The following is a 23,269-nucleotide window of genomic DNA, read 5'->3' on the forward strand; positions in this document are numbered from 1 at the left end:
CTAAAATACAAACTTTATTTGTTTAGGCTATGTAAAAGGGAAATGGCCAGGGATAAGTTGAATATCTTCTGTTGCAAAATTCAAACTTGTATCGATAACTAGATTGTGGGTAGCAAAGGCAGCTGCATTTTCCTAAGACACTTCCTGTGCAAAGCAAAAAGAACAAACATTGCTGGTTTCCTTTACTGGCTCTGTTTGAAATCGCAACTATCTTGAGGCTTAGTTTTGGAACCATAATGAACAGCAACCCCAGAGTTTGTGACGGTGATTGGTTAATACAAACATGAAGGTCATAATATTAATACTTGAATTTCCCCTAAGGGTGTTACCCTCGTTTTCTAGCCCTCATTTTCTAATACCTCCCACTTACAAGTGCAGAGAGAGAGAGCGGGTTCACTGATAAACATGAGTTTGCTTTCCCTTCCATGTGAACACTAGATGTAACCCAATGAATCAAAAGGATTAGATGTAACTTTTATAAAGAGCTGGTTTTTAACTTTAATATTATTCTGATAAAAGCAAATCACTTTGCCTACCACTTCTTTTCTCCAAAACGCTCAAATGTGTTTCCCCTAGAGGTTTTAGTTAATGAGCTTGCTGGGAGCTGCTAGTCAAAGATATGGGAACCTTTGGCTTCCTGTTGACCTAGAAATGATAAATAAAAAGCAGTGTCTGTCAGTCTGATAGGCTGCGTCTAGACTGGTGCTCTCTTGCGCAAATACTTTTAATGCAAGAACTCTTGAGTTAAAAGTATTTGCGCAAGAGAGCATCTACGCTGGCATGTGCCTTTGCGCAAAAGCTGTGCTTTTGCGCAAGAGCATACCATGCCAGTGTTGATGCTCTCTTGCGCAAGAAAGTTCTGGCGGCCATTTTCACCATCGGGGCTTTCTTGCGCAAGAAATTCCTGTCCCTGTCTACACTACCCTCTTGCACAAGAACAATTGGATAAGAGAGCTTTTTCCCGAGCGGGAGCGTTAGAGTTCTTGCGCAAGAACACTGATGATCTTACATTAGATTGTGAGTTCTTGTGCAAGAACACTGACGGCCAGTTTAGACAGACGGCAAGATTTTGCACAAAAGCAGTGGCCAATGTAGATACAGCCATAGAGTACATTTGGAAGAGAGTCTAAGCCTTTCCTACCTTTTAGTAAGTAACCATTTCCCCCTCCCCTTTCAAATAGTTTGTTTAACCATTTGTATGCAGTCTAATTTCCCGGATTGTTAACTCCCTGCTCTTGGTAGAAGAGCACCTTATACAGCAGCTCTTAGGCAGTTTCCAGTTCTTCTCTTTCCCCCAATAAGCTGTAGCTGTTTGTCATACCGGGTAAGTATCAACACCAGGTAAGTACCAATGGTACTTTTGTACCGTTCTCTGGCGGCTTCTTGCGCAAGAACATCTTGTGCAAGGGTTCTTGTGCAAGAAGTCTTGCGCAAGAAAACGCCCACACTGCCATGTGCGAGCTGTGCTTTTGCGCAAGAGCGCCCATCGCCGTGTGGACACTCTCTTGTGCAAGAAAGCTCTGGTGGCCATTTTAGCCATAGGGCTTTCTTGCACAAGAAATCCCTGCCGAGCGTCCACACTGCCCTTTTGCGCAAGAGCTCCTGTGCAAGAGGGCTTGTACCTGATAAAAAAGAGCGTAGCTCTTGCACAAGGAGCCCTCTCTTACCACGCCGTTCTGTAAATTTCCTTGCGCAAGAGCGGGCAGGCAGTGGGGACCCTCTGCAGATTCTTGCGCAAGAACGGCTGTACTTGCGCAAGAAGCCGCGAGCGTAGACATAGCGTTGGAGGGGAGGGGTGATCTCAGCTCCGTACCTTGGCTGGGGAACACCAGGAGATGTGACCCAGCAGGCCAGGGTGTGGAGAAGCCCCAGAGAGCAAAGAAGCGATTGTTAGTGACTTTATCAGCACTCCGGGAAGCAGCCCTGTGACCATACCCCCTTACACAGGGAGATATCTCTCCTTAAACAAACAATAATTTTAATAATGGTTTTAATAATTACTTCAACAAGCCCCCAAGAACAGTAGAACAGCATGGGGAGGGTGGGCAGGTCCAGCTCCCTCTCTCTTCCCTCAAGGGCTAATAAGCTCGTAACGATGGAGAGGTTATTATCCTGTCAGGACTGACCAAGCAGCAAGGGGGAAGCTACAAGGAGACGGATCTGGTCAGAGCCCAGGGGACTGTAATAAAGTAACTTGAACCATATCCATGCTGAGTTATTGCGACATTTTGGCGGCAATTATTAATACATAAATGAATCAACTTCCCCACCACCTTGGAGTCTGACTCATCGGATCTGGATGTGACTACAGTTGTGTCTTCTTCTGGGCCCGTAATATTATCACAGTTCAATTTACAAAGCCCCCTTAATACGTGTGGAAAGGAATCTCCTTTGTGCCAGATTTAAACCTCAGTGACTAGTCAAAACTACCCCAGGAGGAGGCCTTCGAGATGCAGTGAGAACTACTCGTGGTTTCTACTTATTGATCAGTGGGAACTCAGAGTGGTTTGAAAGACCTGCATCAATGTCTTACCGCTTGTTAAAGGGCAATCTAGGTTAGGACAAACATGACTGACAGATTCCAAGGTCAGAAGGGGACCATTGTAATCTTGCCTAGTGAGTCTGACCGCCTGTGCAACACGGGCCAGAGACCAGTCCCACAATAATGCCTTTTGAAATAGAGCATCCCTATAAAAAAAATTCAGTATCAATTTAAAAAATTTGCAGTGGTTGAAAAAAATCCACTTAATGTTAATGTACCCTTTGTAAATTGTTCCGATGGTTAATTATCCTCTGTGTTAAAATTGTTTTATGGAAACGTGTAAGACAAGGCACATTCATTCCTCACCAAGACTGGGGGTGGTTTGATTATGAATTTAGTGCCTAGAAAGGAATCTAGGTGCCATGGTGGACCACAAGCTAAATACGAATCACCAGTGTGACATGGTTACAAAAAAAGCAAAGATGATTCTGGGATGCCTTAACAGGAGTTAATGTGAGCAAGACATGAGAAGTCATTCTTCTGCTCTACTCTGTGCTGATTAGGCCTCAGTTGGAGTATTGTGTCCAGTTCTGGGCACCGCATTTCAAGAAGATGTTGGAAAACTGGAGACGGTCCAGAAAAGAGCAACAAAAATTATTAAAATTCAAAAACATGACCGATGGGGGAAGACTGAAGAATTGGGGTGGTTTTGTTTAGAAAACAGAAGACTGAGAGGGGACATGCTAGCAATATTCAAAATACCTGAAAGGGTGTTACAAAGAGAAGGGGAAAAATTCCTGTCAGGGTGGTTAAACGTTGGAATAAATTGCCTCGAGTGGTTGTGGAATCTCCATCTCTGGAGATACTTAAGAGCAGGTTCGATAAACATCTATCAGGGATGGTCTTTATAGTGCTTGGTCCTGCAGAGCAGAGGCAGCTGCATTAAACAGCGGGCCTCTAAGAACTATGCAGTCTGGGTAAAGAGGAGAAAGCTTCACACGCTTTCACCGTCCTCTAGCAAAATCCTTCTGGTCCCATTGTCCCGTTTCCAGCCAATAAGAGCTGAGAAATTTTGCTGAAGGCAGGGGCAGCGAATGAAGCCTCCTCACTCCCTCCCTCCATGTGCTGGAGCAGAACCACATGGAGATGCCCACCCAGCACTCAGGCAGGGAGGCTGCAGAGCTGCAGGCTGGGAGTTACCTAGAGTATGTACTTCCCAGCCAGAGTCTGCCTCTGGCATCCCACCTCCATTCTTTCCCCAACTACCTGCCCCAGGCCACCACCCAAGCTCTCTGTATCCCCTCTCCCCATCTTCTCCAGGTCACGGTTCTCTCCCAGAGCCTCCTATACCCCTCTCCAAGGCCAGAATCTCTTCCACACACATACCCCTTCCTGATCCTGAACTCCATTCCCCTGTCTCAGATCATAACTCCCTCTCAGGTCCCACACTCCCTCCTGCACCCCAGTCCTCCATCCAAGCTCCCTTCTACACCCCACCTGTTGTCCCGGACTTCACGCCCGCTCTGTAGAAATGCGGCCCTTGATCACTTTCCAAAATTTTGGAGCAGTCCCCCATTAAAAAAAAATCATTGCCCACCCCTTTTGTAAAGTATTGTTTGAAAACTAACAACTTGTGGGGCCGTAATATCATGGTGAAACGTCTGCAGCTGCATTATATGGAAAATTAGGAATTCCCCAAAGAGATCTCGGTGGCACATGTTCAAAGCCAGGGAGCCCCAGTTAGGCGGAGCTGCTCAGGCAGGCCTGAAACAAAGAAAAGTGAGTTCCCCTCGATTTACGTATAAGTTGTATATGAGATCCTCAGAGCGCAAGAGGGAGAAGATGGGAGACAAGGAAAATCCGCCTTTCAGGAGCCAGAGGGGAGAAGAAACAGGACAGACCATGTCACCACAGACATCATGTTGCTTCTTTACTGTTTTAATTAACTTTGCTGAGAGGGGTGATCTTCAGGAGAATGCATCTCAAAGGGTATGTCTACACTAGCCCCCTATTTCAAAATACGGAGGCTAATGTAGACATTTGAAGTTGCAAATCAAGCCCAGGATTTAAATATCCCGCGCTTGACTTGCATCTTCCCGGCCGGTCACCATTTTTGAAATTTACATTTTTGAATGTCTACACACGGCTGGGACCTGGTATTTCAAATTAAAGCCCCTAAATCGAATTACCTGTTAAGCCTCCTTGCAGGTATTTCGAAATAGGGGGCTAGTGTAGACATACCCAAAGGAACATCGGACTACAGAAGTGAGGGACAAAAACACCCCAAACTTTTCCTCCCTCTCTACCTCTCTCTTTTCACCCATGACAAGAGAAAAAAGCCATTGGATTTTGGGAGCTCATCTGGCCTGAGTCTTTGGGCAGAAACGTTACTGAGACCCTGCATTATAGAATCATAGAATAATAGGACTGGAAGGGACCTCAAGAGGTCATCGAGTCCAGCCCCCTGCCCTCAAGGCAGGACCAAGCTCTGTCTACACCATCCCTGACAGATGTCTATCTAACCTGTTCTTAAATATCTCCAGAGAGGGAGATTCCACCACCTCCCTTGGCAATTTATTCCAATATTTGACCACCCTGACAGTTAGGAATTTTTTCCTAATGTCCAATCTAAACCTCCCCTGCTGCACTTTAAGCCCATTACTCCTTGTCCTGTCCTCAGAAATCAAGAGGAACAAATTTTCTCCTTCCTCCTTGTGACACCCTTTTAGATATTTGAAAACCGCTATCATGTCCCCCCCTTAATCTTCTTTTTTCCAAACTAAACAAGCACAGTTCATGAAGCCTGGCTTCATAGGTCATGTTCTCTAGACCTTGCATTGAGGGACTTCACCATGAACCAAGTTTACTTTAAATTGTGAAATCTCTAATCTGTATTGTTCTTGTGGCTGTTCCTCGCTTTATGCCCCTTTTCTTGAACACACGTAGGGGACATGAAGGGGGACCAGATCCAGGCTGTGTCATATTTGGTCTCCAATTGCATTGAGTTCACAAGTGCCCTCCCCCAACATGCACCTCTCACTATAGAGGGGTATTGGGTTTGCTGCAGAGCCATCTTCTAAGCCTGCTGCAGCTGGAGCTGCTGACGTCGAGGTCTCTATCCAGGTAGGCACAGTCGGCTCCTCCTTGTATTTCAAACCTGCAAGCCAGAGGCAGTCAGAGCCAGAGTCAGCGCGCAGCAACAGAGTCCAGAGGAGACACCCCAGGAGGGGGAGATTTGCTGCTGCACTCACAACCCGTCAGGATCCCCCCCTCCCTGCACCAGCCACAGGCCCCATTTCGGGCAGGAGGGGAGGTGAAAGCAGCCAGTGGGGCATTTCCATCAACTCCCACCCAACGCAGAGAAACAGACTCACCGATGGTCAAACTCGGTGCCATTGACCCATCTCCAGACCCCGCCTGCGTCCTTCCGGAGGCCGATCCAGTGGTCCAGTTTGCCTGGGTAGGGCAGCAGGGAAGCCTTAGAAATACAATCAAAGCCATCAGCTGTGATAGACCCTGGCTCTGGGCTGCCCCCACATCCCAGGGAGTGCTGGGCAGCCGGCATTTCTAGAGACATCAGCCTTTGTGACTGGGTGAAGGGATCAGCTCAGTGTTAACCCTTCACTCTCCCTCCTCCTGGGGCTGTGGCACCTACTGGGTGAAGCAGAAATTCAGCAGCAAGCGCTGTCTGCCCAGCAGCCCCTTCTCAGGGCACAGCAGGGCCAGCGGGGAGCTGTAAGGGGAGGGCTGACAGACCCCTCCCACCAGGGCAGTGGAGGGCGGGGAGCACACAGCAGGACTCCCTTTCAGCTGGATCCCCCCTGCCCACATGAGAAGTCTCCAGGAGTTGGCTGGGGATGCAGGTTCTCAACCCTGAGAGCCATCAGGCAGCCCCTGGAGAGGACTGAGCTTCCCAGCCTGGTACAGAGGAAATCTCCCACTGGGGCTCTGAGCAGATGCATTGTCGGGAAGGCTGGAACCCCAGGCCCGGCCAGAGTTCAGCTGCCAGAACAGCACCGACTCTAACCCAGCGGTCGCTGGGCTTGGTAAAAAGCCTACGGGCTGCTCACCAGCTCCTGCAGAATTTCAATCCCGGCCAGGGAGGCAGCGTGTGAGGAGCAGTTGTTCCAGCTGTAGCTCCAGTCCCCTTGAGCCTTAGAAAAATAGTAACATCTCCCTCGGATCCTGATCCAGCCGTTGGGGCACTCAGGGGCAGCAGCAGGGCACGGAGGAAGATGCTTAGATTTTTCCACTAAAAAAAACAGAGAAAGTGAGAGAGGATGGGGTGGGGGGGGGGAACCCAGGTAGGAAATTGATCCTTCCCTCATCTTTCCATGGGGAACGAGCAGGAACAGAAGCACAGGAACAGCCAGATTGGAACAGACTAATGGGCTACTCGGCTGCTCTCTCAGGCTACGTCTAGACTGCCGGCTCCTTTCGGACGAAGCTTTTCCGGAAGAGATCTTCAAGAAAAACTTCTTTTGAAAGAGAGCGTCCATCCAGCAAAAGCGCATCAAACAAGCAATCTGCTTTTTCAAAAGAAAAAGAGTGTGCACACAAGTCAGACATCAATTTCACAAAGAAAAAACAGTTTCTTGCCATTTCAACCAGACTGGGCATTGTCTCAACAACCTCACTACATGCATCCTGCTTCAAAGAGACTTTAACACAAGACTACAAAGTGTCATTCATGCTTAAATTTGGCACTTTATGAATGGGCCTTAAAGCTGCTAATTTTCTTACCCATTACAAAGATAGCTTCCCCAATTATCATCCCATTATCATTATCTCATAGACACTAACCTCCCCCCCTCATCCCCGCTCTGTTCTAAAATCTGATTTGTCAATTTTATATGTGTTCACTTTTTTTGGTTGTATCCCTTTGGTACATATTATGGTCATGCCAATTTTCTTCCACAATTTGATCTGAGGAAGTGGGTCTGGCCCACAAAAGCTCATCATCTAATAAACCATCTTGTTAGTCTTTAAAGTGCTGCATAGTCCTGTCTTTTGTTTCACATTGATTGGACTCTCTCGCGCATTTAAAGTTGTGATTACTATGGATGGAGTGGCCACCAGGGCACCTGTCCTTTTAACCTGGAGACCTCTTCTTTTGAAAAACAAACAAAAAACCCACCACCTCTTCCCCATCCACACACGACTTTTTCCGAAAGAGCTCCTTTGGAAATAGGTTTCTTCCTCATTGAAAGACATTTACCACTGTTGGGAAAAATTGTCGAAAGAACACAATTGCAGTGCAGACGTAAAGTGTCATTTTTCTGGAAAAACTCCGCAGTGTAGACCTACCCTGAGAGCTGCCACCACTAACACCAGCTGTTTCAAAGGAAGGCAAGACACCCCGTAGTGGGCAGTGGTGGAAATGGCTGCCCAAGGGAATAATTCCTCCCCAAAGTGCAATTAGAGGCTGGCCAGGTCCCCAAAGCGGGAAGGTTTCTATTCCTTCTAGTCATACCCTGATCCAGAGAGAGAGCAGCCTGCCCGCAGGGTCAGGAGAGCATGTCTCCCAGGCCCCGGCTGCCTCGAGGCCTGAAACATCCCCCTTTGTAGAGGACTCAGTGTCTGACTCTGGATGGTTTCATGATCCACGTCAAGGTCCGGTCCTATTATGCATCCTGCTGAGCTCTGGGACTCAGGAACCTCCTGTGTCAGCAAGTTCCCAAGGCTGCTAGTTTTGTGCTCAATACAGCCGCAACTCAATCAATTCCATAGAATGGTCACTAGGGACAATCAGCCCCCAAAGAGGGGGCATGACCTGCTGCATTTGCTGCTGCTGGTCTTGCTCCCAAAAGCCATTTAAATCTTAAATCGACTAGACTGCTCTGAAGGGGTCCACAAGCATATGGACAGGAGGGATCCAGGGGATATCGTGTGCTTATACCTATACAAACCCTTTGACAAGGTCCCTCACCAAAGAGGGATGTAAAGGAGAAGTCGACCTATTGACTGCTTGCCTCCCCCCCCGCATCTTTGCTGCCTCTGTATCAGAAGCAGCAAGAGGAGCGATGGGAAGCAGGAGCCGGTGTTTGGGGGGGAGCCAACCTAAAAGCTGGTCCCCCACCAGTTCTGTCTCCATGGTGCCGCCTATCCCCCAACGTCACTGCTGCCTCTATCAGAGGTTGGGGGAGGAGGGAGGCTGTCCTTGTGCACGGGCAGTTCCAGTGGGAAGTTGGGTCCTCCCACATACAGGGGTTGCTGCTGACTGTGCAGGCAGGTCGGCTCAATTCTGGATCGCGCCGGATGCGGGACAAAACTCCGATGCAGCTCTGCAATTTAAAACGCAGTAGGAGCTAGGGGGCTGGCTGCCTGTCTCCTACTGCCTTTTCAATAGCAGAGCCTCAGCGGGGTTTGGTCTTGCACCAGGTGGGACTGAGCCTACGAATGGGACCCATAACAGCCAGCAGGCTAGACAGGGGCTGCCTGAGCCACCCAGTAGGAGACATTGAACAGGGCTGCGCCCTGCATCCTACCCCCTCACAGCTCAGTACACAAGCTCTGGCCGCAAGGAGGTGCCAGCCCTGCTAATCACCTACAGTAGGGAACTTGCCCTAGAACCAGGTACCTAGGTCAGCTCTTGGGAGAGCTAGGCATCTAACCTCTGGCCTGGGGACCCCCTAGTTGTGTGTTCGTGCCCCGCCCACCCGGGGACTGTCACTGCCACCAGGGTCAGCACCTGCTGCCCCATTAGGAAGGATGGAGAAGGGATGCCCTGAAAGAAGGTAGGTGGGGTACGCTCTGTATTAGCCTAAGGGTTAGGGCATTAGCCTGGGGACTCCAGGGTTTTGGGGTGGGGAAAAAAGCAGCCTCTGAGATAACCTTGAACACTCCCTCTCCCCCCCCCCCCCCCCCCCGGCAGGGCTCACAGCTGGATTTGGCGGGCCTTGCTTCAGTCCCCGCTCCCTGGTGAGCAGGGATGTTCCTGCCTCTCGGGGGGAGGGGGGAGGGGTGCCCTGAGCACTAGACCAGAGTGTCCTACTAAGTCGTTCTTGAATTCAGTAACCGAAGTGGAACAACTTCCATGGGAAATACGGAGATGACCTCCTGCCCCCTCCAGCGCTCAGTGGCGGGGCCCTCCCCTGGAAGGTGGGAGACCCCTGGTCAGATCTGGTCTGACCTCAGGCAGAGGAGACTGGAACTAGTGTGTGTCACACCCCATGGGAGAGACCTGAGCACGGTTAAGGGTGGGGGGGGAGGGAGTCTTTCCCCCCCCACACCTGTTTCACAGAGGCTGGCAACCTATGCTCACCTGCCAGAAACCACCCCATGAGTACAATCATCCTTTGGCCCCCAGAGGCCAAGGGCCACACAGCAGCACCTGCCCATAGTCAGAGGCACGGCGGGAACTTCTACGACAAAACTGTCGTCCCCAGGGGAGTTCAGGTGTTCCCAGCGTTCTGCGGCGGCCATGCAGAGGTCTGGGGGATCACAGGGTGCCTGAAACTGGGACTTGGGCACCTTGGTGCCCTTTGTGGAAAGAGGCCGCGGTGCTTGGATCCCCCACCACATAAAGGGGACCTGCCTCACAGGACCATGAGGAGAAATCTGTTAGTGTCTGTGATGCCCTCAGGTCAGACAGTGATTGGGCAGGAGGGGAGAGGGAACTAGAAGAAAGTCAGAGACATTCCTGGAGGTTAGGTCCATCAATAGCTATTAGCCAGGGAGGGGGTCCCTGGCCTCTGTGTGTCGGGGGCTGGGAATGGGTGACGGGGAGGGGTCACTGGATGTTCCCTGTTATGATCCCTCCCTCTGGGGCACCTGGCACTGGCCACTGTGGGCCGACACGACACTGGGCTGGATGGGCCTTTGGTCTGACCCAGTCTGGCCGCTCTGATGTTCTTATGAAAGACCCTAGAGCCACTTCTGAGAGCCCAGGAGCAGACATCAGGGCGCTGCAAGCAACAAAGACAGAAAGCTCCATGCCCAGAGACTGGACATCAGGGGGTGGGCACTTACCTCTCAGAGCTGCTGCTAAAGCAACGATGACGACCCCCAGAGCCACGATTATGGCCCAGACGACACCTGGACGTTTCCATAGCGCAGGTTCGCTGGAGCTGGAGTGAGCTCCATTATCTGGAAGATAAAACCCATCAGTGAGACCAGAACTGTTGCCATAGGGCTCTGATCTGACCCACACGTGGCAATTTCTATAACGGTTGTTTCCCTGTTCTCAACACAGATAGTAACGCCCCACCCAGGCTGAGAAGGAGACTCTCACTCCCCCATTCACCCCTGTGTGATTCATTAGCTCAGTGAATGTCCAACACAGGCCCTGCAGAATTCAGAGGGATTCATAGGAAGGAGGAGGACGATCAAGCATCAGGAACAATTCTGACAAGAGACTGGCAGTCTGGATATTTTTCACTTGTTCTTTTTTTATTTTATCTTCTAAACCTACCCCCTTCCCACTAGCATTCCCTATCTTAGGCATTCCTTCAGACTTCTCGGTGAAGACCGAAACAAAGAAGTCATTAAGCATCTCTGCCATTTCCAAGTTTCCTGTTCCTGTTTCTCCCTCCTCACTGACCAGTGGGCCTACCCTGTCCTTGGTCTTCCTCTTGCTTCTAATGTATTTATAAAAAGTCTTCTTGTTTCCCTTTATTCCTGTAGCTAGTTTGAGCTCATTTTGTTCCTTTGCCTTTCTAATCTTGCCCCTGCATTCCTGTGTTGTTTGCCTATATTCATCCTGTGTAATTTGTCCTACTTTCCATTTTTTATAGGACTCCTTTTTTATTTTTAGATCATGAAAGATCTCATGGTTAAGCCAAGGCAGTCTTTTGCCATATTTTCTATCTTTCTGACACATCGGAATAGCTTGCTTTTGGGCCCTTAATAATGTCCCTTTGAAAAACTGCCAACTCTCCTCAGCTGTTTTTCCCCTCAGTCTTGATTCCCATGGGACCTTACCTATCAGGTCTCTGAGCTTATCAAAATCCACCTTCCCAAAATCCATTGTCTCTATTTTCTGTTTTCTATTCCTTAGGATTGTGAACTCTATGGCTGGGTCTACACTGGGCCACTTATTCCAGAAAAGCAGCCGCTTTTCCGGAATAAGCTGCAAGCTGTCTACACTGGCCCCTTGAATTTCCGGAAAAGCACTGACGATTTACTGTAAGAAATCAGCTGCTTTTCCGGAAAAACTATGCTGCTCCCGCTCGGGCAAAAGTCCTTTTTCCGGAAAACTGTTCCGGAAAAGGGCCAATGTAGACAGCACAGTAGTCTTTTCTGCAAAAAAGCCCCGAGGGCTTTTCCAGAAAAGCATCCTGCCAATTAGACGCTCTTTTTCCGGAAATACTTATAACGGAAAACTGTTCCGTTTTAAGCATTTCCGGAAAAAGGTGCCAGTGTAGACACAACCTATGATTTCATGATCACTTTCACCAGGGCCCACTTTAGGAAGTACGGGGCCCAATTCAAACCATTTTAGTGGGCCTCCCCTCCCCGCCCACCCGGGATTTTTTGTTGAGCAAAAAAAAAAAAAAAAAAATCACATCAGAAGTAGATCTGATCAAAATGTATATCAATACAGTCATCCTTACACAAAATTAAATCAGTTGCCTTAAGTGTAGATCAAATTTCAATTGCAAACTATCCAATTTTTTCAATAAAGTTTAAAGTTTGATTTTTAAAAAGTTACCAGAGAGCGTTGCAGTTTACTGCTCTATTGATTTACTTTTTAAATAGCAAAAATTAAGTCTTTGTTAACAAAGTGTCAGTTCTGTGGTCAAATTCCAATCCTTAGTGATTCAGCACCAATTATTTCACTAGGTAATATGGTACCTCACCACCATTGCCTCCTTCGCACTGCCCTTCAACACACTGCCTGCATGTTGAGTCCAAGATCAGTCTACCCAAGATTTTATCAATGATTTTTGCTCATTGGTCAGATAAGGACTTGCAAATAGACTCTACACCACCAGAAATAAAACCTGTTTCCATCTTCTGTGACTTTCAGTTAGATGTGACTCACTATCCTCTGCTTAGTGTTCAAGATATGGTAGACCCTAAGCCAGGTCATATTAAGTTCAGGTCTTTCACCTTTTAATCATACAATATGGATAACAACATTTCATTCTCCCAGCTCCAAGTCTTAAGTGAATTTCACTCTTCCCCTACCCCGCCAGGTCTTCCTGGTTACTCCCTGGCCCTTTTTCCCCCCCCCCCCCCCCTTAACAAATTTATCAAATTTTTGTCTTTTTTTTTTTAAAACCATCTGGCAACCCTAGCTGCTGCTGTTCCTGCAGCACTGGTGGCCACACGCTACAGCCCCCCCCCCCCCTGCAATGGCCGGGCCTGGGAGTAATTATCCCCCTTACCTCACCCATCAGCGTGGACACGTTCTCCTACAAGTCTGAGTCAATCTCAGCCCAGAGCCCCACCGAGGTGGCACTGCCGCGCAGCCAACAGCTACAGCCAGGGCTGCAGGGAAGGGCTGAGGCTCCCCCTGCTCCGTGGCTCCAGCACGACCCACCCAGCGGTGGGCAACTCCCCAGTGGCTGTAGGGGCAGGGTGGGGCGGTCCCAGCTGGCAGGGCGCTGGGTGGCGGAGCGCACTGAGTGGTTCATTGCCAGGGTTGACAGAAGCGCATAGCCGTCCAGGGGACAGAGGCCAGCTGGGAACAGGGGTGGTTTCTCACCCCACACTGACCACACACTATTTGAGTTCTGAAAGGTGGGTGGGAAAAACCGCACCCACTTCTAAAGGCCCCTTCACCAGCCTTGGTAGAGTGACCACTGGGGCCAGGACTCAACTGATTATTTGGGTAACACTAACACAAAACAGAGTCAGGCTGCAAGTCACTGGTTTAAAACGAGGGAAGTAGGAGGGTGATAGAAATGTAGCCGTGTTAGTCTGGGGTAGCTGAAGCAAAATGCAGGACAATGTAGCACTTTAAAGACTAACAAGATGGTTTATTAGATGATGAGCTTTCGTGGGCCAGACCCACTTCCTCAGATCAAATAGGAAGTAGGAGGGGTACATTGAGCAGAGAACCTCACACAGGGCCCACTGCTCCTCCAAGCTGTGCAGGGAGCCAGTGAATGCCCCGAGGGACTCTGCCTGGATAGGGGGACTTATTTCTGCGCCTCCTGATTTCACCTGTCGCCGAGCCCCCCCTCTCCTGGTGTGGTTGATGGCAGCTTTGGCCAGGAGCAAATGGACAAGGTGTTCAAACGACTTTGTGGGGAGCAGGATGGGGGGAAACGGGGAGAGAAATAAGCGACGGGGAAGTGCAGCCGGCATGTCAGGAAGAGGTTCTGGACGAGCCAGAAAAGGGGCGGCCGCCTGGGGCTCCAGGTTCTCCCCCATGCACAGAGGGCCGGAGGCGGCTGCAGCCAGAGGGGCGGGCAGGGACCTGAGATCCGTGCACCCGCCTGTTAGCAGCAGAACGCAGCTGGGCGGGTCCCGGCACCACAGCGGCCTCTAGCGGGCCCGGGCGGAACTGCAGCCCCGCCCCTGCAAGGTGCGTTTGTGACAACGGGAAATTCTGCCACCCCCCAGAGGCGCAGTGAAAGGGCGGCCCCGTCGTAGCAGACCCAAAAACCACGCACCGACCCCGCCCTCGCTACCCAGCCAAAGAGGGGAGCAGCTGGGGCGGGAGCCCCGAGATCCGCCGCTCCCCAATACAGCCCCCCCCCCCCCGTGTGGGTCTCGCCTCCCTCCCTGCTGGTGGGGCAGCCCCCCAGGCCACGCCCGCCCCAAACGGGGCTCAGCCCCCGGTAGCTCGGTCCCAGCCCCAAATACAAACAAATCCCCCCCCCCCCATTATTCTGGGGCCCCCGCGATCCCCCCCCCCCGCCCCGGTGAGTCCCCTCCCAGTAAATCTCTCCTCCCCCACCCCGGGGCTGTGTCGCGCTGCGCTCACCGCTCCCTCCATGGGCGCCGCCGCGCCCCAGCGCAAAGCCGCGGGGCCGAGGGCAGCAGCCCCCGAAGCGGCCCGGCCGGAGCGATGGATCCGCTCCAGCCCTCTGCCGCTGCGCGGGGAGGCGGCATCGCTGCCCGCGAAATTCAGAGAAGCTTCAGCTGCTTATAGTGTTGCGCGGCGGCCGGAGCTACGGGCCCCCCTGCGATAGCCAGGCCCTGGGGGAGGGACAGGTCCGATCTCTGAAGCCCTTGGGATAGAGGAGCCGATGGGATCTCAGAGGTTTGCACAGGACTCTGCCAGTAGGGGCACGGAGCACGCTAGTAGCCCTGTGGAAACCCCGCCCGTCGCCCTGCCCACAGGACGCGTCAATTTCCGCTGCCTACATTTTACAGCTGTGTTAAAAAGGGAGCAAAGGGGCCGAGCAGAGGACGCGAAGTCTCACATGTCCCACGTGTGTTCTCTTCGCTGCCCCGGTTCCCTGAGTTGCACTCCCCTGCTTGCAATGATAGTTTTGCTCCTTGGCAAATAGTATCAGAGGGGAAGTAGCCCTAACAAAAGACAGGATTATGCAGCACTTTAAAGACTAACTAATGCTGTGTCTGGACTAGCAAGTTTTTCCACAAAATCATCTGCTTTTGCGGAAAAAACTTGCCAGCTGTCTACACTGGCCGCTTGAATATCCACAAAAGCATTGACGATCTCATGTAAGATTGTCACTGCTTTTGCGGAAATACTATGTTGCTCCCGGCAAAAGTCTTTTTCAAAAAAAATTTTGCGCAAAAGGGCCAGTGTAGACAGCAGAGATTTGTTTTCTGCAAAAAAGACCCGATCGTGAAAATGGCCATCGGGGCTTTTTTGCGGAAAAGCGCATCTAGATTGGCCACGGACACTTTTCCACAAAAAATGCTTTTGTGGAAAAGCGTCCTGCCAATCTAGATGCTCTTCCGAAAATGCTTTTAACAGAAAACTTTTCCATTAAAAGCATTTCTGGAAAATCATGCCAGTGTAGACGTAGCTGCTGGTTTATTAGGTGATGAGCTTTCCTGGGCCAGACCCACTTTCTCAGATGAAACTGTGGAAGAAAATTGGCATGAGCATATATACCAAAGGGATACAATAAAAAAAATGAACACATATAAAAAGGACAAATCAAATTTCAGAACAGAGGGGAGACGGGGGGGGGGGTGAGGAGGAGGTTAATGTCTGTGAGCTAATGATATTAGAGGTGATAATTGGGGAAGCTATCTTTGTAATAGGTAAGGTAATTAGCATCTTTGTTGAGACCCTCGGTGGTAAAGTGTCAAATTTAAGCATGAATGACAGTTCTGAGCCTTCCCTTTGTAGTCTTGTGTTAAAGAGTCTTTGAAGCAGGATGCATGTGGTGAGGTCGTTGAGACAATGCCCAGGCTGGTTGAAATGGCAAGAAACTGTTTTTTCTTTGTGACACTGTCTGATAGCTGTTTTGTGGGCATTGATCCTTTGGCGAAGTGGATGAGACATTTGTCCAATGTACATAGCAGACGGACACTGTCAGCACATCATGGCATAAATTATATTTCTGGATGAGCAGGAATATGTCTTCTTGACCTTATAACTGAATAGCCCTGTTAGTCTGGATTAGCAAAAGCCAGAGGAGTCCTGTGGCACCTTATAGACCAATAGATTTCGTGGAGCATAAGCTTTCCTGGGCAAAGACCCACTTGGTCAGACACATGTAAACTTGGCAAATGTTATTTCTGTTGCTCGTATTACTCTGTACAGGTTCTGCTGCTGGGCTGTGTTTTTATTTTGATAGCTACTGCTCAACAGCCTTTAAATACATAGTAGTCACTGATTTTCACAATTCTTTCTGGCTACATCTACCCTATAGGCTTTTTGTGCCAGAACACCTGTTCTGGCGCAAAAACGTGCGGAGCGTCTACACGGCACGCACGTTCTTGCCCAAGTAAATTTACAGTAAAGCGTTGGAACAGAGGCTAAAATGGCCATCGGAGCTTTCTTGTGCAAGAGAGCGTCCACATTGCCATGGATGCTCCTGCACAAAAGCACATGGCAGTGTGGATGCGCTCTTGCACAAAACAGTTCTTGCACAACAATCCCCCCCAAGAAAGAGACTGGTCCATCCGGTAAAAAAATTCAGAAAATACCATGTGAAATGTCCGGTATTTTCTGTTTTTCCTGGCTTGGGTATTTGCCAGAACATGTGCCTGGAGTATGGACACTTTTTTTTTTTACACAGGTCCTGGGAATTAAAGGGGCCGCAATTGTTTTTAGGCCCCAGTCAGTTTCCTTTTTTTAGCTCAACAAGGGTTTTTTTGGGGGGAGGGAGGGTTTCTCAAAAATCAAAAGGGGAGCGTGATGCGACTGGTTTAATGGTTAACTGACAAACATCAGCTTTTCAGTTCCTGTTATGGAAACACAGCTGGAAGCCAGAAAGCAGCTGGGGCTCTGTAGTCTAAAGCTTATACTGCAGTCTCTGCACCAAATCCAGCATTAGGAGCAGGACCAAGAGCTAGGAGCCAGCATGCACTTATACACCAGACAGTATTATATAGTGATTTTGTGAAACGTTTTCTTCAAATAAAACTTCTAAGTACCTAATACTTATTTCTTGTATCAAGCCCCAGATGCTGAGGAGGCTCCCGGCTTCTCTGTCTTCCCAGCTGCCCTGGGACCTTCCTGAACCCCAAAGCAACCCCCCCAGCAGTTGGGAGCGGGGTCAGCACAGCTTCAGCTTTCTGGAGGCTGTGCCTTCTTTTGCCTTACAAACCAGATGCCCCATGCAGGGGAGCAAAGAGAACTGGGGGCCAGTCTGCTAGGCTTCCCCGCTGCTGCTGGTGTGTGTGGGGATGAGGCAGGGCCAGTCCAAAGCAGGAGAAAGAAGGATCTGGGGTTGGGGATGTCCTGAGCCTCACCCGGCGCGCTGGGTCCTCCCTAACCAGTTGCCTCTGCTTGGAGAGTACCCTGATCTAGGCTGTGCATAGGGTTGCCAAGTGTCCAGTTTGGAACCGGATGGTCCAGTATTTGAGCTTTCTGTTCGGGAAACACATTGAGACAATAGAAATGAGAATATAGAAATGTCGGGTATTTTCTAACTCAGATGGAATGTCGATTGTGATGTCATGGCAAGTGCATCTGGTATTTTTGTTGAAACCATCTGGCAACCCTAACTGTGAATGATAGGACACTGGGAAGAGTTTGCAAGCGCTTTGGCCCACAAGCTAAAGAAGAGTCAACAATGTAAAACTGCTGCCCAAAAAAAAAAATCAGTAAGAGATCTGATCAATTAATTAGGACTCAAATGTGTTTTCTTGCATCGTTAGCCCCTAGATTAGGACACGAGTGAGAGGGTAACTCTTAGCTCGTCTCAATCTGTTTCCGATTTCAATTAAAACCAGGCCATTGAGAAGGGCAGCAGCAACTGTATAGTGTAAGAGAGGGGACTCCTGAGAGTGCAGGAATAAAAAAAGTGTAGGCTTACCCAGCTCCAACTGTTCAAAGAGCCTATGATGGAGACACCTCTGCTGAAAGAGCCTCGTTCCCTGAGTGTCCAAAACTTATCCACATATTGACTGGACAATCTGGGAAGCTATTTAATCAGACAGTAGTGCCCCATGCTAAAGAACACTTCTGTCTGGGTACGACCCGTCAGTATCCTTTAAAAATGACAAGAAGTCCCGTGGCACCTTATAGACTAACAGATTGATTAGAGCATAAGGTTTCATGGGCAAAGACTTACTACGTCAGATGCATGACAAACTGGGTCTTCGCCCACGAGAGCTTATGCTCCAATATATCTGTTAGTCTCTAAGGTGCCACAGGACTCCGTGTCGCTTTTGCAGATCCAGACTGACACAGCTACCCCTCTGATACCAGTATCCTTTAAGTAGCTGTAATTTCTTTGCTGTTGCCTCCTTAGTACAGTCACATGGCTTCACCACTGCACACGCTAGAATATCCGCTCTGCTTTGCATTATACTTTTATTCCTTTTACTCATTTTGGAAACCAGTAGCATTCATTTAAAATATTAGACAAATACTAAAATACAAACTTTATTTGTTTAGGCTATGTAAAAGGGAAATGGCCAGGGATAAGTTGAATATCTTCTGTTGAAAAATTCAAACTTGTATCGATAACTAGATTGTAGGTAGCAAAGGCAGCTGCATTTTCCTAAGACACTTCCTGTGCAAAGCAAAAAGAACAAACATTGCTGGTTTCCTTTACTGGGTCTGTTTGAAATCGCAACTATCTTGAGGCTTAGTTTTGGAACCATAATGAACAGCAACCCCAGAGTTTGTGATGGTGATTGGTTAATACAAACATGAAGGTCACAATATTAATACTTGGATTTCCTCTATGGGTGTTACCCTCATTTTCTAATGCCTCCCACTTACAAGTTCACAGAGAGAGAACGGGGTCACTGGTAAACAAGAGTTTGCTTTCCCTTCTATGCGAATACTAGCTGCAGCCCAATGAATCAAAAGGATTAGATGTAACTTTTCTAAAGAGCTGGTTTTTAACTTTAATATTATTCTGATAAAAACCAATCCCTTTGCCCACCACTTATTTTCTCCAAAATGCTCAAATGTATTTCCCCTAGAGATTTTAGTTAGTGAGCTTACTGTGAGCTGCTAGTCAACGATACGGGAACCTTTGGCTTCCTGTTGACCTAGAAATGATAACTAAAAAGCAGTGTCTGTCAGTCTGATAGAGTACAACATTTGGAAGAGCATCTGTATGGTTGAGGTGGGTAGAGGATAAGCCTTTCCTATCTTTTGGTAAGAAACCTTCCCTCCTCCCCTTTCAAATAGTTTGTTTAACCATTTGTATGCAGTCTAATTTCCTGGATTGTTAACTCCCTGCTCTTGGTAGAAGAGTAGCTTATACAGCAGCTCTTAGGCAGCTTCCAGTTCTTCTCTTTCCCCCAATAAGCTGTAGCTGTTTGTGATACCAGGTAAGTACCAACACCAGGTAAGTACCAACAGTACTTTTGTACCATTCTCTGGTCTTCTGTACTTTCCCTGACTAATGTCTTACCCCTGACATTAAACACCGGATCTTGTGAGCACTGCCTGGCTGTTCTTTATTCGTGCTTGTTCTACTCACCAGGATTCCCTCTAAGCGGCACCTCTGCGTGGCCATGCACAACAAATTTGAGGCCTGTGCACTGCACCTGCAGTGACGCCCAGCAGCACTGCCCACCACTCATGTTCCTACTGTACCAGAAGCTGAAAGGTGCCGGGGATGGTCTAGTGGGGCCGAGTGATGACCGGCGAGTTGCCCTACCCGTTTGCTCTGGCTAGAGCCGGGGTGCAGTGGGGCTGTCCCTCCTGTGGCAGCTTGGGCTCCAGCTATGGCAGGCAGGACGCTGTGCCCTGGCTGACGGAGCCGTGGGGCTGGGAGTGGTTATTTGGGGTTCCGGGGCCGGAGTCATGTGGTGGGGGGCAGCTGTTCGGGTGCCTCAAACGGGGCTCAAGCCACTGTACGGTGCATCGTGGCGGCCGCTCTGTCTAGGTGGGAGGCTGCCAGCCACAGCCCTTGCCTCCTTACCCTAAGAGTGGGCTGGGAGCGCTGGGCAGTGCAGCCCCTGCTCCCCGCTTGTCTGTGGATCAATGGAGCCCCATCCCTTCCTCCCATAAACAGCTTCCGGCTGGCCAGGGGTCGGGCAGTGCTCAGCTCCGCTTCCCCCCCCCCTCCAGCAAGCAGCTTCCTGGGGGGCCGAGAAGCCTAGTCCTGCAAGGAACTGCTGGAGGAATGGGCAGCCACCTCCCCAACCTCTCAGCCCCCAACCTGAGATCCTCCTTGCCCTGAATCCTGCACCCCCTGGCCTGAATCCCTTCCCCCGTTACCTGATTCCTGTACCACAGGGTCATGAACCTTGTTAATGATCCCTTGGTTTACTATTTTTTCTTGTATAAGAAGTTACATTTTTTAAGGTGTGTGTGTGTGTGTGTGTGTGTGTGTGTGTGTGTGTGTGTGTGTGTTTCTGGTGGGTGCCACGGTGGCACACATCCAAACAAGCGCACATGATGTCAATGTGGGTGCACAAGACCAAACTCATTCCGCTCACCGATGGGAAATCTTTGAGGGACCACTGCTACTCACCCTGCTGAACGCCTTTCACCTCCAATTTCAAATGAGCTCAATGAATAGGTTACCAGCTAGTCTCATTTGTGTTATATACACACATGTACAAAACCCAAACATTCATAGTGTGATAGATTCTCCCCACCCCCTCATGAAATTGTCCTATGGATATAACAACACAGAACTCAAAGATGCTTTGGACAAAATACATCATATAACCTATCAATTTTCATGCGGCAATCTGCTGGATCCATATATCTCATTTTGGTGCATGTATCACTCTTGTATTTAAAATGAGAGATATGGGATAGAGAATGGTTTATGAATTTAAATACATAAATGAAAGCCACCAAAGGTGTTTCCAGTGCTCGGACCCCTCAGTGTCTGGGTGATCACCTGTAAACAGCTTCCTTTGTCCTTTAAGTCTATGCAGTGGTTGGTTGTAGGAATACATGACCTTCTGAACTGGTAGGGTCTAATCAAATAATATTCCATGCAGGGGGGAGAATGTAGAATCAATGAATTCCAGCCAAAAGGAAGTCTATTTAAGATGCAGTTTGCAGGCTCTGGCTGTGTCTAGACTGGCCGCTTGAATTTCCGCAAAAGCACTGATGATCTCATGTAAGATTGTCAATGCTTTTGCGGAAATACTGTGCTGTTCCCATTCGGGAAAAAGTCTTTTTCTGAAAAACTTTTGTGCAAAAGGGCCAGTGTAGACAGCTGAGATTTGTTTTCCACAAAAAAGCCCCGATCACGAAAATGGCGATCAGGGCTTTTTTGCGGAAAAGTGCGTCTAGATTGGCCACAGACGCTTTTCCACAAAAAGTGTTTTTGCGGAATAGCGTCCTGCCAATCTAGACACTCTTTTCAGAAAATGCTTTTAACGGAAAACTTTTCTGTTAAAAGAATTTCCGGAAAACTCTTCCATTAAAAGCATTTCCGGAAAATCATGCCAGTCTAGACGTAGCCTCTTAGTCTTTGGTTGGCACAACACACCCAAGGAAGTAGCCAGGGAGAAAAAGGTTTTCTCTGGCTTGGAGGGTTAGCCGAAATAACAGTAGTTTAAAGATAACTTTGCAATAAGTTTTAATGTGTTAGAACTAGTTCTGCATTTTCTGTTCTTTTAAATTTGTAATTTTCTTTGCTCTGCCTGTTTTCACTTGCAACCACTTAAATCCCACAGTTTGTACTGAATAAAATCACTTTTATTTACCATTAAGCCCAATGTAAATAGTTGTTCCCCAGGAGGGTGTAATGGGGACTACTCGCATGTGAGCACCACTCTGTGGCAAAGGGGTTGTCGTGCAAGATCTAAGCCTGGTCCTGTGGCCAGTCTTCGGACATGGGCCTTGTCCCATCTAGGTTCAGCTCGCACTGGGAGCTGTCCGTAGTGCTGGTTTCCCAGTCTGGATATAGATCTGGTTGGGTGGAGCTACTGAAGGGAACTGCCAGGCACTACCCCCTCAGCTTCTTTAATACCCATCTGCTAGGTCCTGATTGGCTGCTGCAGAAACATCCACTCTATCATGCCTGGAGGACCTCTTCTCTGCTCCTCACCCTGGCTTGGGGTGCAGCAAGGCCACTAGCCTGCTGTAGGAGGCGTTGGGCCTAGTCTGGCCCATCATAGGGAGCCCCGAGTGTACATCCTCCTGTTACTGTTAAAGGGGGCTTCCCTGAATGGTTTATTTGGGGTTCTGATCCCATTTGAGGAATGGGGTGTCCTGGACGCTATGCCCAAAACTGCATTTTCCTCAGAACTGAAGAGTTTCAGTGTCCGTATTGCTCTTGGGGGGGAGGGGGGTTGATCTCAGCTCCGTACCTTGGCTGGGGAACATCAGGAGATGTGACCCAGCAGGACAGGGTGTGGAGAAGCCCCAGAGAGCAAAGAGGGGATTGTTAGTGACTTTATCAGCACTCCGGGAAGGAGCCTTGTGACCATACTTCCTTACACAAGGGGTTGTCTCTCCTTAAATAAATAATCTCTTCTCTGGTTTTAGCAACTACTTGTTAACAGTAGAACAGCATTGGGAGGGTGGGCAGGTCCAGCTCTTTCTCTCTTCCCTCAATGGCTAATAAGCTCATAACAATGGAGAGGTTATTATCCTGTCGGGACTGACCAAACAGCAAGGGGGAAGCTGCAAGGAGACAGATCTAGTCACAGCTCGGGACTGTAATAAAGTAACTTGAACCATACCAGCGCTGAGTTACTGCAACATTTTGGCGGCAATTATTAATACATAAAAACACACCTTGGAGTGTGGATCATCGGATCTGGATGTGACGGCACTTGTGTCTTTTTCTGGTACTGTAATATTATCACAGTTCAATTTACAAAGCCCCCTTAATACATATGGAAAGGAATCTCCTTCTTGCAAGATTTTAACTCCAGTGACTAGTCAAAACTACCCCAGGAGAAGGCCTTCGAGGTGCAGTGAGAACTACTCATGGTTTCTTCTTATTAATCAGTGGGAACTCTGGGTACATCTACACTACCACCCTAGTTCAAACTAGGGTGGTTAATGTAGGCAACCAGAGTTGCAAATGAAGCCCGGATTTGAATTTCCCGGGCTTCATTTGCACGTTGCCGGCTGCCGCCATTTTTAAATGTCCGCTAGTGCGGACTCCGTGCCCGCGGCTACACGCGGCACAAGCTAGCTAGTTCAGACTAGGCTTCCTATTCCGAACTAGCTGTACACCTCCTTCCACGAGGCGTACAGCTAGTTCGGAATAGGAAGCCTAGTCCAAATTAGCTAGTTCGTGCCGCGTGTAGCCGCGGGCACGGAGTCCGCACTAGCGGACATTTAAAAATGGTGGCACCCGG

At 49.1% G+C, this 23,269-nt stretch overlaps 1 protein-coding gene across 1 annotated transcript; it reads right to left on the reverse strand.

The window, feature by feature from the left end:
• On the reverse strand, positions 1-22,070 carry LOC102452423 (C-type lectin domain family 2 member D-like). The gene is made up of 6 exons (XM_075913368.1): positions 22,006-22,070; positions 14,361-14,512; positions 10,454-10,570; positions 6,553-6,734; positions 5,857-5,960; positions 1-5,639 (listed from the first exon to the last, which is right to left on the reverse strand). The coding sequence occupies exons 1-6, from the start codon at positions 22,068-22,070 to the stop codon at positions 5,522-5,524; spliced, it is 738 nt and encodes a 245-aa protein (XP_075769483.1). The 3' UTR covers positions 1-5,521.
• Positions 22,071-23,269: the final 1,199 nt, after the last annotated feature.

Source organism: Pelodiscus sinensis, chromosome 32 (genome assembly GCF_049634645.1).
Source record: "Pelodiscus sinensis isolate JC-2024 chromosome 32, ASM4963464v1, whole genome shotgun sequence".
Taxonomy (NCBI): Eukaryota; Metazoa; Chordata; order Testudines; family Trionychidae; genus Pelodiscus; species Pelodiscus sinensis.